Source organism: Podarcis liolepis, assembly GCF_965112155.1.
Source record: "Podarcis liolepis genome assembly, chromosome: 7".
NCBI lineage: Eukaryota > Metazoa > Chordata > Lepidosauria > Squamata > Lacertidae > Podarcis > Podarcis liolepis.
In genome coordinates, this window is record NC_139561.1 from 63,422,584 (window position 1) to 63,436,874 (window position 14,291).

At 40.3% G+C, this 14,291-nt stretch overlaps 1 protein-coding gene across 1 annotated transcript in view; it reads left to right on the forward strand.

Moving 5' to 3' along the window:
• Positions 1-1,657: 1,657 nt before the first annotated feature.
• ZMYM4 (zinc finger MYM-type containing 4) overlaps positions 1,658-14,291 on the forward strand; it is a 48,239-nt gene continuing 35,605 nt past the window's right edge. Inside the window, 2 exon segments of the mRNA XM_083511555.1 lie at positions 1,658-1,710; position 1,712. Coding sequence (XP_083367681.1) covers positions 1,673-1,710; position 1,712 — 39 coding nt within the window. The 5' untranslated portion in view covers positions 1,658-1,672.

Genomic DNA, 14,291 nt, shown 5'->3' on the forward strand with positions numbered 1-14,291 from the left:
TTTGTAAGGAGGGCATACTTCCAAATAAGTATGCATATGATAGGCCTGTTCTCTCCCCCCCCCCCAGCACATTTCATTTATGTGTAAGGCATTTGAATTCTATGTTTAAATTTTAAGGGCCGATTCCAACCCTAAGGTAACTAAAAATATAGCCAAGTTCCTTGTGATAGCCCTCAAAACTAGGTCATTATTATTAAAGGGAGATATGAGTTCTGAATCAAAATGGTCTATTTCTGATTGTTTTTGGATTTTATTACATTTTCATCTTAAAATTGTGCACATGTATATGATTTCTTTCTCTCTGCTATGGCTGTCTTGCTAACCCTATAATGTATTTTATGTTTATGATCACCAGCATAGAATTTGCCTTTTCCACAGCTGGCACATACTGGGTTGGTGTCTTCACTGCAGTTGGAATGACTTGGTTGAGCATGAGACTCTTAATCTCAATCTCAGGGTTGTGGGTTAATGGATCTGCTCTGAGCAAAATTTAGTTGAATACTGACCAATAACTTTATATTTACTTAAGTGCTTTTATTTTGTTAAATTTACCCTTTGAAAGACAATGGATTTTGTAACTTCAGTGTGTGGTATTTGTCTGATCGGTTAATGATGTGATCTTGTCAGTCATTTATCCATCCTTGAGTTGTCTTATTTTTCTTAATATTTTATTAAAAATATTTCTATCCCACATTTAAGGCAGCTTACACCATGACAGATTTAAAAATAGTTTCCAGCATTCTTTTTTATTGGTGTTTGATAACGGTTTTCTACGTACAATGGAACTATGCGACCACATGATTCACATCTGAGGTTTTTGAATCTTAGAATAAATTTAGCAGAACTATTTTTTAAATAGTTTGAAAAAAGTCTTTTACCAAAAAAGAAAACTGTGCTCAAAAATAATGCCTGTAGAAGCAATCATAGCATGAGCTACACCTTTGCACACTTTGAGGTGTGAGCACTGAGGCATTGGGGACCTCATGTGCTGTGGAAATGGAGCACTGCTCCTTCTAAGAGTTCCTCAAGCAGCTCACCTCATATTTTAAAGATTTTTTTAACCTTTCTTCCTTTTGCACACGATTTCTTATTATCCCTTTTGCTTGGTTTTGATCTATGTCAACAGCCCCCGACCAGAAATTGGTGCGTGGCCCTTTAAGAGGGCGCCATTCCTGGACCCGTCCTAATTCCATGTCTCCCTACGAGCGAGCAGAGAGACTCCCCACCGCACATGCGCGAAGGGGTGGGAAAAAAGGAGGAGGAGAAGGGGAAAAAGAAGGCAGGGCTTCAGGCCGGCAGGCGTGCGCGTGCGCTGGACGCATGCGCAGTGAAATTCTCCCCACCCCTCGCTGCTTGGGCAGGTCTTTGCAGCTTTAAGGGGCTCGCGGGGCCTGGAGGGTTGAGTGCGGCCGTCACCACAATTGTTGTGTGTTCTTTTTATTATTGTTATTACTATTATTATTTTGACGGAGAAGGACCCCCCCTTCCGTGAGTTCCTGAGGGAGGCGCTTCTTACGCTCCGCCTTTGCTCGCCTCCTCACGGCTGCTGGATATCCATCCCTTGGAGCGCCCCCTGAGGTTACAGCGCCTGCCCCCAACCACCTCAGCCAAGGGGTGAGGAAAAAACAACAACTTCCCCTCCCCTCCTCTGAGGCAGCGCCCCCCCCTCAATATGGCGGCGGCCAAAGAGGAGGGGCCAGGACCGCGCGCCAGTGAGTGAATGGGCGGGGCTTAGGCTGCAGTGGGCGGGACCCAGGAGGAGTCAGATAAGGGCACCTCTTGGGGAGCCGGAAAGATAACGCTTGCCAAGGATGTTGGGGGTGGGGGGTGCCTGGTCTTAGAAATAGTGGGTGGGAGGGAATCAAGTTGGTTGTACCGGGGGTGGTGGTTATGAGTTAGAAGTGGCTGTTGGAATGATGGGACATCTTTTTTTGGAGGGGAGGGCTAAGAAATGTTGGGGAGCTAACTGGTTCATTGATGACTACAGTGAGCTGGAGATTGTGAGTTGAAAGATTAGGGTGTCAAGGGTGAGGCACCTGGGGTGAATACAATACTGTGGAAAGGGGATGGATGGGTACTTCTTGAATCTTTGGAATACAGTATTAATGGGTGTCAAGGCTGGTAATGGTATATGTCTGTTGGGAGGGTGAGGGATAGCATGAATAAAGTGTAATAGGTGGGTTAGGGAACTGGAGGATCAAGAGTATAAGGGTGAAAAAGATGAAATTTAGGCACCAAGATGGTGGCTTCAGGGGTTGTTAGTCAAGGTGTGGATTATAAATGGCAAATTAAAGTAATCCTGATGGTGGGGATTTTGTACTAGTGGTTAATGCTAGGGTTTCTTAAAGGATAAAGTCTTGTAAACTGGATAAAGCAACTTTTCTTGTGTGGAAAGATGCTTCAGATGTAACGTTGTATTAGTTCCAGTAACCTTTAGAAGCTTTATCAGTGTCATTAAGATCAAGCTTGATCACTAGTGTTGTTTTCACTTCTCCTTTGTGACCCATAAATGAAATAGCCTTGAGAGCAAGCCTGTGTAATGTGTGACCTGAACACAGCCAACCAACTTACATTGAGACTTTCTGAATGCTTGACAACCATGGTTTTCCCAGGCTTTTAGATAGAAAAACAGAAGGTTTATCATGTATTTGGTGGTTTGCATTCAGTTTGAATGAAAGCTTATCAACTGGGTCTGGGATGCTGCTATTTTATTACATTCTAAGTAAGAACTTAGAATTACATTCTAAGTTAAACACAGAGACCAAAAAACCCTAGGCCATTCATTCAAATGCTTATTAAGGCATCTTAATTAAGGCATCTATCTGATGCTGGCGGTTACATATTTAAATGCTTTCTAAGGGCTGATCATAAAGTGTTATATGGAGGCTACTTGGAATTCAAATGTTTTCCAATTTTGATTCAAATTTTGATGGTTGCAGCTGTAGTTGGTATTTTAGAAATTGCATGCATCTTTAAGTTTTATAGAGAAACTGAAATAAAATGTTAAAATATGCATCTGGAAGGGTTAAACACAAGTCTGATACACAACACTGGCAAATTATCTTAAAATTAGTTTAGAAGAAAAGGAAAATTCAGTATTGGTCAAGGGCATCAGTATCATTGTTAGTAGTAAAGTTATTCATAGTTGTGAATCTTCTTAATCCAAAACTACTTGCTTCCTACAAAGTTGTTTTGGAAGATTGGTATCACCAATGAGTATAGAAAAAGATTATTTCCACAGTTCTCCAGTACGCATCCCCACAGACAGGATCCTAACTCATTTATTCATAAGTAAGTCTCATTCATCAAAAGTCTTGCTTCTCCTCATCCTGGCTCTTCAGTTGGGATTTTGGAGGGGCTGCATTCTGGTCATGGGCATTATGAACTGGCCTTTTGATTAGCCTTTCTCCTCAGTTTGCTATCCAGTTAGCTGTTTCCTGCTTGCGGCTTGAGCAGGCCTGTTGTTGGCTCATTCATTTGTTTTTTATTCAAATATTTGTGCTCGTATCAAAATAATGAAAGTGTTGTACTTTATTGCTCTTGTACTTTATTTTTTTTAATCCCAAAGTTCAGCTAAGGAGGAAGGAACTGTGTAGTAGAGGATCTGTAGCACTGGGCCTGGGATACGTAGGAAAACTCATACAGAAAGATTGGATATCCCCAAACCCTGTCAGAAAACACCAGAATGATATGGTTTGGCAATGATCACTGGATTCTCTGCAGCAAATGAAGGATAGTAATTGCAGAGAAATGGGCTAATGTGCAAGCAACTCTATATCTTCTAGATGAGCAACCTGTTTTAAATTTTCCCTCTTGCTGGTCAAGCTGCATGTTTTTTTAACCAGAATTTTGCTGCAGCCTCACTCATGTTTTATGATGTCATGACATGGAATGGGTGGCATTTGCTATATAGAACAGATGGCATGCCTGCTGATGTGCATCTTGGATGAAGGAGAGGATGCTGGTTATGTGTGTGAGTTGTTTTTTTCCATGCAACTTCTGATGGGACCATAATGGATTAGATCCTAACTTCTCTAACAAATGGAGTAGAGTTCTATGAATGGGGCTTTCCTGACCCCCCAAGTCTGTTCCTGACTGTTGGGGACACATGGAAATGATGCAGGGGGCTGCAAACTGAAGGAGAAATCAGTGGAAATTTCATTCCCTATTAAAATCAGAAAACAAATTGTGGTAAAATTCTGTGGTGCCTAATCAGAAGTTGAGTTCAATGTCACTTCCAGATAAATGAGTATAGAACTGCAACCTTAGTATCCAAGCCAATATATTTACAGTCACATCTTGTGCATTTTTGATTGGAACTTAGTCCGACTGAATTATATTTATCCCCAGGTAACTGTTGTATTGCAGTCTAGTTAGGCTAACTTCTATTCTAGGAGGTTGAGTACTATGCAGAAGTCTTGCCTATCTACACAGCACCAAAAGGTTACTTAAATTTAAAAACACACTTAGATGTTTTGTACCACTAACTGTTGAATGGCAGCACATAATAAATATTTTCCAGATGCAGTTTAATATTTTGTCAGCTCCCAAGGCGGGAAAAACTTACAACTTTTTAAAATGGAAAATTTCTTTTAATTATTACAAATTTTGCTTGTGCCCCTGTGTATAAAGAGGTCAGGATTAGATTGGGGTGTTCTTGGCTGTAATTCTAACCACCTTACTTTGGATGTAAATTACAGTATAACCGCAACTTTTATGCATTATGTTTAGGATATGGGTTGTAAGTTCAAATGGGTATTAATTGTGCAGGTTTATTTTTCTACTATAAATGAAGTTTCATAGTAGACTTGGTGAGAACTGAAATTCCTCTACTTCTTACACACATTTTACTTACGCAGATTCAGCTTCATATTCTTGGCTTCAACCTCTGGGTTTATGGGGGAATGACCCCTCAAGTAGGGAACCAAGGAAAAAAGTTCCTCTTTTAAAACAGTGTCTAGCCATTTTTCTGCAAGGAACATCACTGAGCGGAGTGGAGAAGTGGTGGCATTGTTGCGGTTGCTCTCTAGTTAAGAGGCTGTGCTGCCAGCTGACCCACTAGCAGTGAGGAAAGTGATGTCAGAACCAACCCTGCAGTGAGCATTTAGAGCTAGGAAAAGAGGGAGGTGATTTTCCAGGGCCCCACCTGGGATGGAATGTGGTGATTCTGAGGAGTCCAAGGCTCTTGACTATATGCACTTTTGTGTATGTTCGCTCTATCCAGAACCTATCCATCATGTAAGATGCAGTCACTGTATAGGGATTTAGGTTCCAGCCTTCAGCCCATTTCCCCATGATTAATGGGGGTTTTCTGGGAAAATTTGTATGATATTTTTTCCATTGTCCTATACGCATTTAACTTGTGGGCATTCAGCTTTGTGTGTGTGGCAAAAAAGTAACAAGATTAGAAAGAGGGTGGGGTACCAGGAAAAATCATATTGGCAGATCCACCCGCCATTTAACCCAATGGGTTTTGACTATACATGGTTTTGGCTTTAGGCACAATCTGCGGAACAAAACCCCCACCCTGCTTAAGTTTTGGGTTCCCTGTAACATGTTTGCTTGATTTCATTTAGTAAACAAAACTTTTAAAATATATTTGTTTTATAAGCAATATAAATATCTGAAAAGTTTATCCTAGTAGCTAGTAAAAGTTGAGCATTGTCATGCAGTAAGTGGGTGGAAATATCTGAAGTTGGATTGTTTTGACAAACCATAAACTTAAAAGTTTAAACTAAGTACATTTTGTCCCAGTTCAAATGAAATAACAAACTGTATCCATGTTGGAGGAGGGGAGGGGATGTAGCAGTATATCAGTTTGAAGCTTGTTTATGTAGCAGATTTAATTAAATTTATACACCACTCTTCAAATACATTCTCTGGATGACTTAGAGTAGAAACATCACAAACTTCATTCACTTAGTGCCAGATCATGGTTTGGCTGATCTTGGCACTAAGTGAATGAAGCATGTTCTTGGTGTTTCTCTCTCCCCTTGTACATCTAGATTTCGTGTCTCATTTCTGAACTAACCCAGTGAAGTAGTGCTCATAAATTCATTCATTATTTTATTTGTATGCCACCTTTCCACAGTTAAAATAATGCTTAAGGCGGCTTACAACATGACAAGATTTAATTACCAACATAACAAAGTCATAAATAATAAGTAAAACACATCAAAAAGTACACAACCAAATGGAAAACAATTTCCACATAAATCATAAAATCTAAAACTAAGAATACAGCATTAATTTTAATCACAATTTAAAATGACATAGATAAAAAATAAAAGCAATTTTAAAAACAAAACAAAAACTGAGCCCTCTCTGTCCAGCAGCAGCAGCACTCCTTATGGAGCCTGTCATAAATGGCCTATTTGGTGAATCTTTTTTTTTGGGGGGGGGGAGAATCAGCTCCATAGCCATGTAGGTTTGTCAAAGCATGAGAATTGTGTCATCTTGTTTTCTGTCCCTGTCCTTAATTTATGTTGAAAAATTAAATTCTAGTTCCTTGAATTGGGTTTTGGTGCCCAGTTTGAAAGATGTTTTCCAAATCTGTTCTAGAAAGCTGTTGTCCTTCATCTGTAGACTTATCATTTTAATTATTCATCTGACAGTTAATTGCTCTGTGAAGAATGAGATAATGAGGATTGTAAAGACTGTTACATGCTAAAATCACCATAGAAATGAATAATTATGACAGTGATTGTTATGGTGGTAACTCCTGTTTCACAATCTTTTATTTCTGCAAGCTTATTGTAGCCAGGGAATCCACTTCTGATGCTGGTAGTTTTATATCTGGGAAATGCTGTTGCAAGGGTACATAACTTTTTCAAGACCAAGGACCACATCAGATTAGTTGTAGCCTTCCATCCTTAGCTGGAGAACCAGGGCTATATAAGGTATCTAGTTGACTTAATTTGCACAGTGAACAAGTCCTATTTTATCAACTGAGTGCTCTTGCCAGCTAGAGTGGTCAAGAGGCTGGTCAACTCGTATGCTCAAAATAATAATTTTAGCTGCTTAAAATCTAGAACTGGAGTGGGCCAAGAAATTTAAAAAGTTTGAAAACATAATAAATGCTGACGTCTTATCACCCAGATGAGTGGAGAAAGTTAATGTTTTCAAAGTGCAAATGTGAGAGCTCACAATATATCTGTGAAGTGAAAGGCAAAAGATCCAATGGGAACTGGGAATAATAATAATAATAATAATAATAATAATAATAATAATAATTTATTATTTATACCCCGCCCATCTGGCTTGGCTTCCCCAGCCACTCTGGGCGGCTTCCAAAAGAATATTAAAATACTGTGATACATCAAACATTAAAAGCTTCCCTAAACAGGGCTGCCTTCAGATGTCTTCTAAAAGTCTGGTAGTTGTTGTTCTCTTTGACATCTGGTGGGAGGGCGTTCCACAGGGAGGGCGCCACTACCGAGAAGGCCCTCTGCCTGGTTCCCTGTAACTTGGCTTCTCGCAGTGAGGGAACCGCCAGAAGGCCCTCTGTGCTGGACCTCAGTGTCCGGGTAGAACAATGGGGGTGGAGATGCTCCTTCAGGTATACTGGACCGAGGCCGTTTAGGGCTTTAAAGGTCAGCACCAACACTTTGAATTGTGCTTGGAAACATACTGGGAGCCAATGTGGGAATCATTCAGAAGTGCCTCAGTGCTTGGATATTGTTCTTTACAGTGAAAATGTAGGTGTCATTTGAATATCTGGCTACACAGAACATTTAGGCTGCAGTTCCATACCCATTTAGCTGTGAGTATGTCCCATTGAACTTAATGGAGCTTACGTAGAAGTAGACTTGTTCTTAGAAGTGCTCTGTCAATCTACATAATCTACTAGGAACCAGTGTGGTGTAGTGGTTAGAGCATCTGACTAAGACCCCTCTCAGCCGTGATGTTCACTAGGTAGCCTATCCTACCTCACAGGGTTGTGGGAATTAAATGAGGGGGAGAACCATGTACACCACCTTGAGCTCTTTGGAGAAAAAGGTGGGATATAATTGCAAATAACAACAACTGGGTAGTCTGTCATTTCTCTGCAGGTTCCATCCTTCTCCCCATGATAGCAAAATAGTATACAATTATGTAATTGTCATTTTATTCGCTGTGAAAACGTGCAAGTTTTCTTTATTCACACATTTTATACAAGTTGCAGAATTTTATTAATTGCAGAATGCGTGTACAGATATCACTGTAGAATATTTGTTTATTGGGCAGTGTGTATATTAGCATGGGTTGTCTCAAGAAAACTTAAACAGAAAAGTATTCAATTCCCTAAATGGATTGAGATCTAAGTTAGCCCATTTGTCTGGTAAATGAAGGTAGTAAAGTGTACTTTTACATGCTGTGTAAATATCTGATTTCTTCCCTAACACCAAAAAAGAAAGAAAGAAAGAAAGAAAGAAAGAAAGAAAGAAAGAAAGAAATGACGGCACTAGAAGCTTAACTGTTGTATCTGGTATCTACTGTGCTCTTCTGTTTATGGACAAATGGTTAGCCTAGCTGAGGCTTCCACTAACCGAAAAGGAGCAGAGGAAATTTTTGCCATTTCTGCCTTCTCCCCTCCCACACAGCTCTATACCATCTTCCACATTGTTCTGAAGATTCCCCCACCCCCTTGGAACACTTTTTCAGAGAACTGTATGGGAAAAGGTGAATTGGCAAAAAATTAATCCCCTTTTCTTCCATTTGTGAAGATTTCTCAGTTGGATAGCCCACATTATGTATTTATGGCATGACATAATTGACAAGAAGGTTGTCCTGACCAGCAGTCAAAATGCTTGTGGGGTTGCCAAGTGCTCCTGAGGGAAGTGAGAGAGAAAAGCTTGCATATTAAATTGCAGGCTTTTTTCTCTCACTTCCCATAGCAGCATCATTGAATGAGCCAGCAGCAGAGAGGTGGGGTGAGGAGACCAAAGGAGACTCCCCCCCCCTTTGTTCTTATCCCCCAACCCACCCCCTGTGGAAGCAGCACTGGGAGGGTGAGGTTTCCATAGAATGGAAAATGTGTCACCATCAGTCCTTCAGCGAGGTGTGCAGATGAGTGGTTGGGTGGTTTTGAAGCCCCACCCTTACGCACGCCACACCTTACATCATCTGCAAAATGGCACCGTGGGCTAAATGGCAATGCTTGAGGTTTCCCAATCCTGGTTTAAAGTGACATGAGAACTGGTTAGTGTTGACCAGGCATCCCCAACCTTTGGGCCTCCAGATGTTTTGGACTACAATTCCCTGAACACCGGTCATGCTAGCTAGGGATCATGGGAGTTGTAGGCCAAAACCTCTGGAGGGCTGCAGGTTGGGGATGCCTAGTGTTGACTGAATTGCATGAACCAATTGTCTGATGTGCTATAAGACAACTTCCACAGCTCCTGTGGTCTTGGCTAATATTTTTGTGTCTAATTCTGTGGGATGCAATGAGCATGACTGGAGGAAGTGAAAAAAATATATCAATAAAATAACAGAAGTATTAAATACATAAAAGTGTTTGTTGGCACAGAAAATCCCCTAGTCTTCCTACTTCCCAAATATTAATTGTAATCCACTCTTGGGCATTACCTTATATGACTCAGTGACCTGGGGGTGGGGGGAGGAAAGCACTCTAATAGAATAGAATAGAAACATTTATACTCATTTTTATTGAATTTATTGATTGCTTTTTTACCAAGGTATCAGAAAGTGGCTTACAGTATTTTATTATTGGCATTTATTGGCATAAGGTGGCTTACAATATGGCGTACAGCCATTAAAAAAAATCTAAAAGTCCGTGCTATTTTTAAAAGGAAAGATTAAAATATCCCACCCACTTAAGGAGGCCACAGATAAGTAAGAGCCAAAGGCCTGGCAAAAAAGAAATGTATTCACCTGGCACCTAAAGTTACGCAGTAATGGCACCAGGCAAGCCCCCCTGGAATGAACATTCCATAAGTAGGGAGCCTCCACTGAAAAGGCTTGTTCTCATGTTGCCATGCTCCAGAGCTACCAAGGAGGGTGGACATGAAGGAGGGGGGTCTACCAAGGAGCAAAGTGGGCTTTATGAAGTGGTGGAAGGATCTCAAGGGTGATAGTGTCAGCTCCCTGAGCCATTCATATGTTCCACAGGTGGACCAGTGCTTCTGGAAGCCAGTTATATCCATTAGCCCCCAGTGGCAGATCATCCTAATAGGTCCCTTGCCTCTGCAAAGCGGAAAAGGTGCTGAAAGCCTAGATCTCAACAGGAAATGATCCTACCATGCCAAGGGACTGGTGTTAATATCCCCCACTTTCAGACCCCCCTCTAATTGCAAACTTAGTTATCTGAGTGGTGCTTCTTATACAGTATAGCCAAAACTGCTGCAGCCAATGAATAATGTATCAGTAAGCCTAGGGGCAAACTGCAGAAGTCCAAAAAGCTTTAGGGGAAAAGGTGCTGGTGTTGGGAAAGAGAAAACAGCCTAATGAGAACTGAGCATATGCAGTGAGCAAAATATGTCTGGCTGGAACCCTGAACAGAAGCATTCCACACTGCAATGTTTTTTGCAGGTCCCACTTGAATGTCTGTTTATTTGGTATTCATATAGAACATTTTTAATGGGAGAAATTCTGAAAGTAGCTTTTCCCCATGACATCTGATTTGTAAAATATTTGCAAAATATTTGCCCAAACTTGATAGCTGCTGTTAATCATATGCAGAGTAGACCAAGTAAAATCAATGGGCTTACATAACTTTCATTGGTTGTACTTGGTTATCACTCACTGTCATTAATCACATCATCCTATACTTGAAATCAGCAAAATTTAGATAAACATTCAAAATGCCATTTTCAGTCATTACGCTTAAAATAATTTATTTGCTGTTTCAGTGTTCTTTATTTTAAACTAGGGAGCAATACATGGGTAAATGGCTTTTATTTCTTTTTAATGAATGCTGCAGGTTAGGTTCTTGTTTTGAGCAGAGTTTTACATTTGCCATGTTTCCCATCATGCAGGGAATGCTGTTTGAAAATAAACGCTGAAGAACATGTGACTGTCCAACTTTATTGAGAAAGGCTAGGATGAACATATCCATTCTCCCCTTGCAGTCTCAGTGCCAGACGTTAGACACAGGCGGCTGCAACAGCTGACACTGCTAGGGGGCTCTACAGTTCCGGCAAAGCTCTTCTGAGTTCACAACTCATACAAGCTCTCTCCTTAGCTGCTCTCTATGGCTCTCCTGACCTCTAGGGGTTCACTTCCTGTTGGAAGTGCTTCTTTTCCTGCAGCAGGTATATGCAGCAGGCTGGCTCTTTGTTACCCACTGCACTCCTCTCTCCCTAGATGCTTCGAAGGTAGGAATCAATGAATTGCTTTTATGAGTCTGCAAACACAACCCTGGGAAGGGCTTGAAGATGGAATGTCCACTGTATTTTATGCTAAACAGTGTTTCCCAGACCTGGGAGGGGCAATGGGATTCACTTGCTAGTTGAACACCTCCCCCCCCCCCCATCAGTGTTTCTGACTATATCTTTAATCTTATTTGGCCAGGGCTCAAGAATATCTGACTTTTGTGTGCTATTACAAAAAAATATTTATCTATTACTTATACTCCCAGGAATGGTATGCTTGGAGGCATTCTGAACAAAAGTTGAATTTTTTTAAAAAAAGTTACATTTCTATAGTTTCTCCCTGTGCACCCCCCCCCCCCAGTAAATAAACCTTGTAGTACAATGAGCAGAAAGAAATCCAGGAAGGCATAGTATTATTTCAAGCATCTAAGAACTTGTAATTGTGGTGGAAGTTGATAGCAACTGGATGATGATGTTATTAAAAAGAATGTTGAATGTCTAAGTATGTCAGTTTTGCTTAATGAACTCAAACAGATAGCTTGTCTGCTCATATTTATAGAAAATTTAATTGAATATGTGATGTCTTGATATTGTAGAAATGTTTTTCAGTTAGTTGTAAAATTGAAATGCTGTCAAATATTTTGGGGCTCAAAGTAGGTAGTGTTTAAAACTAGCAGAAAATGATATAATGAAATAAAATTGTATATTGTATTGAAATATGTAAATAATGTGTTTGCTTACTAATCATATTCTTAGTATTTATATATTGCTCTTTCCAAGTATAGATCCCATTATCCTTAGGATTATTTTTAGGTTTCAAAAAATTATTTACTGTTCCCCAATTTGAGAACTCTTTGCGTTCCTCCAGAGTTCTATAAAATCAGTCGAAAAGCCCTGTAAGGTAGGCGATTATAATTTCCCACATACTGCAGATGGGGATTAAAGAGCAAATAAGAGTGGTTTGCTAGTAACTTGATGGTTGAGGTAAATTAAATCCAGTGTGTCACACACAAAACTTCTTCTTTTCTTTCCTGCCAGACAACGGTAGCCACCAGACTTAACCTTCAGTTTTCAAAGAGTCTTATCCTAGCCATAGAAAATGATCAAGCCTGGGCTTGGAGAAACATTTGGGGAGCGAATTCCCATCGTTGTGAGGTAACTGCCAATAGTACATTGTTGAGAGCCCTTGTTGTGTGGATATGGTACCCAATATTTTTTTAAATAAAGGGGTAGATATGAACGGCTGTTGTGGGCTATGGAAAAGGGGGCTGTTTTGGAGTGAAACAGACTTTATTTTGTTGCTGTCTTTCATTGTGGAACCCAAGGTTTTAAAGACTAGCATTGCATATTGTGCTCAGAAGACAAAGGAAAGCTGAAGCAGTGGTATTACTGCTACCGATGACCCAGCCCACTTAAGGAAACAAGCCACTCCATTTTGCCCTGGCTTAATATAAACAGTATTTTTAGGACATTATTATTATTTGTGTTCTCGTGGGCTGTGGCCAGTTTAACGGAACACCCTTTAACTTTATAGTAGTAACAATATTACCTTTAGCAATTGTAATAATGCTTCAGCATTTTTGGAGCGATCAAAGATGCACATACCCAGGAATCATTTCAGATTTCAAGGCCATTTTAAAAATCAGTTACAGGATACTGGGGGTACTGTCTGCTTGCATTTTTCCAGCAGTTGTTCTCTTGTATCTTAAGTTTGCCAGGGTATTTCTCCTGTGATGGAGATTGCTAGTTGTTTTGTGGGGAGGGGATTCAAGTATTACTCTAGAGCCTGGATTTCACACATCGTATAAATTATAGCAGGTAACTTAATGCTACATCTCTACATCATCCCCATCCTAGCTTCTCTTATGCGTCTCGTTCTTCTTCTGAAATTAAACTTACACACGCATGCTCACATTCCCCCCCCCCTTTTCTTCAGCCTCCCTCTGATTTTTCCCCATCTCCATTGTCTAAAGATAGGGCTAAAACAGACATGATGTAGAAAATCTGTGATTGGACCTCTGCACTTTTTATCACACTCAAAAGCAGGTGTAAGGGGCTCCTATTTCAGTTGCAGTCATGGTGCTGGGAGAGGAATTAAATCCTTCTGTACAGGAATGCTGCATAAATAGGTCTCAAAAGCTGTTTTTCACCTTGTAGCAATAAAGATCTTCCCTTCTCTCCAAGCTATGAAGCCCGCTGGGTGACCTTGGGCCAGTCACTATCATTTGGTCATAGGATGGTTGAGAGTATAAAATGGGCGGAAAATCTTGTACACCACCCTGAGCATCTTGCTGGATTTTAAAGATTTTTAAGACACATGCAGCAGCAGCAGCAAACAACAACAACAGTAACAATTTGTTACTCGCTTTTTATCCTAAGATCACAGTAATTTAAGATACAGCATTGAAAACTTTCTAAAACTAATTATAATCCCAATAATAGGGTGACAGTTGTAGTCTAAAACACATGTAGGGCACCAGGTTGTTGGAGGCTGTGCTACACCACTTTGTGCAACTGAGTTTATATTAATCAAAAAATCTTTGAGACAGAAAATCAAGATGTGTTTACATAGCAAGAGAGATGGTTAATGGCCGTTGACTTTGCACATGACAGAACACTGAAAGGATGTGAGGGAAGGGGAAAAGAAAGGGGATTCAAGTCAATGTAAACTTTACTCAGAAATCAACATTATACCTTGAGAAACATGGGAGATTGCAGCTGCAGAAACTATAAACTCTAGTGCATTATTCCGATGTTTGTATGCCCTACTGGTAATTCTGGACATGAGTCTGGAGTCACCTCTCAGTGGTGAAATTATTTTGCTTTCTATTGCCTGAAGTTTAGGTGCATGTGGTTGTCAATTATTGCCCCTAGTTGCTACGGTGTGAAGATGACTCCTAGAACTAGACCAGATTTGTCTGTGCCTGCTGACTGAACATAATGAAGTTTAAAGCCATCTTCTTCTTTTTGTAGTAGTAG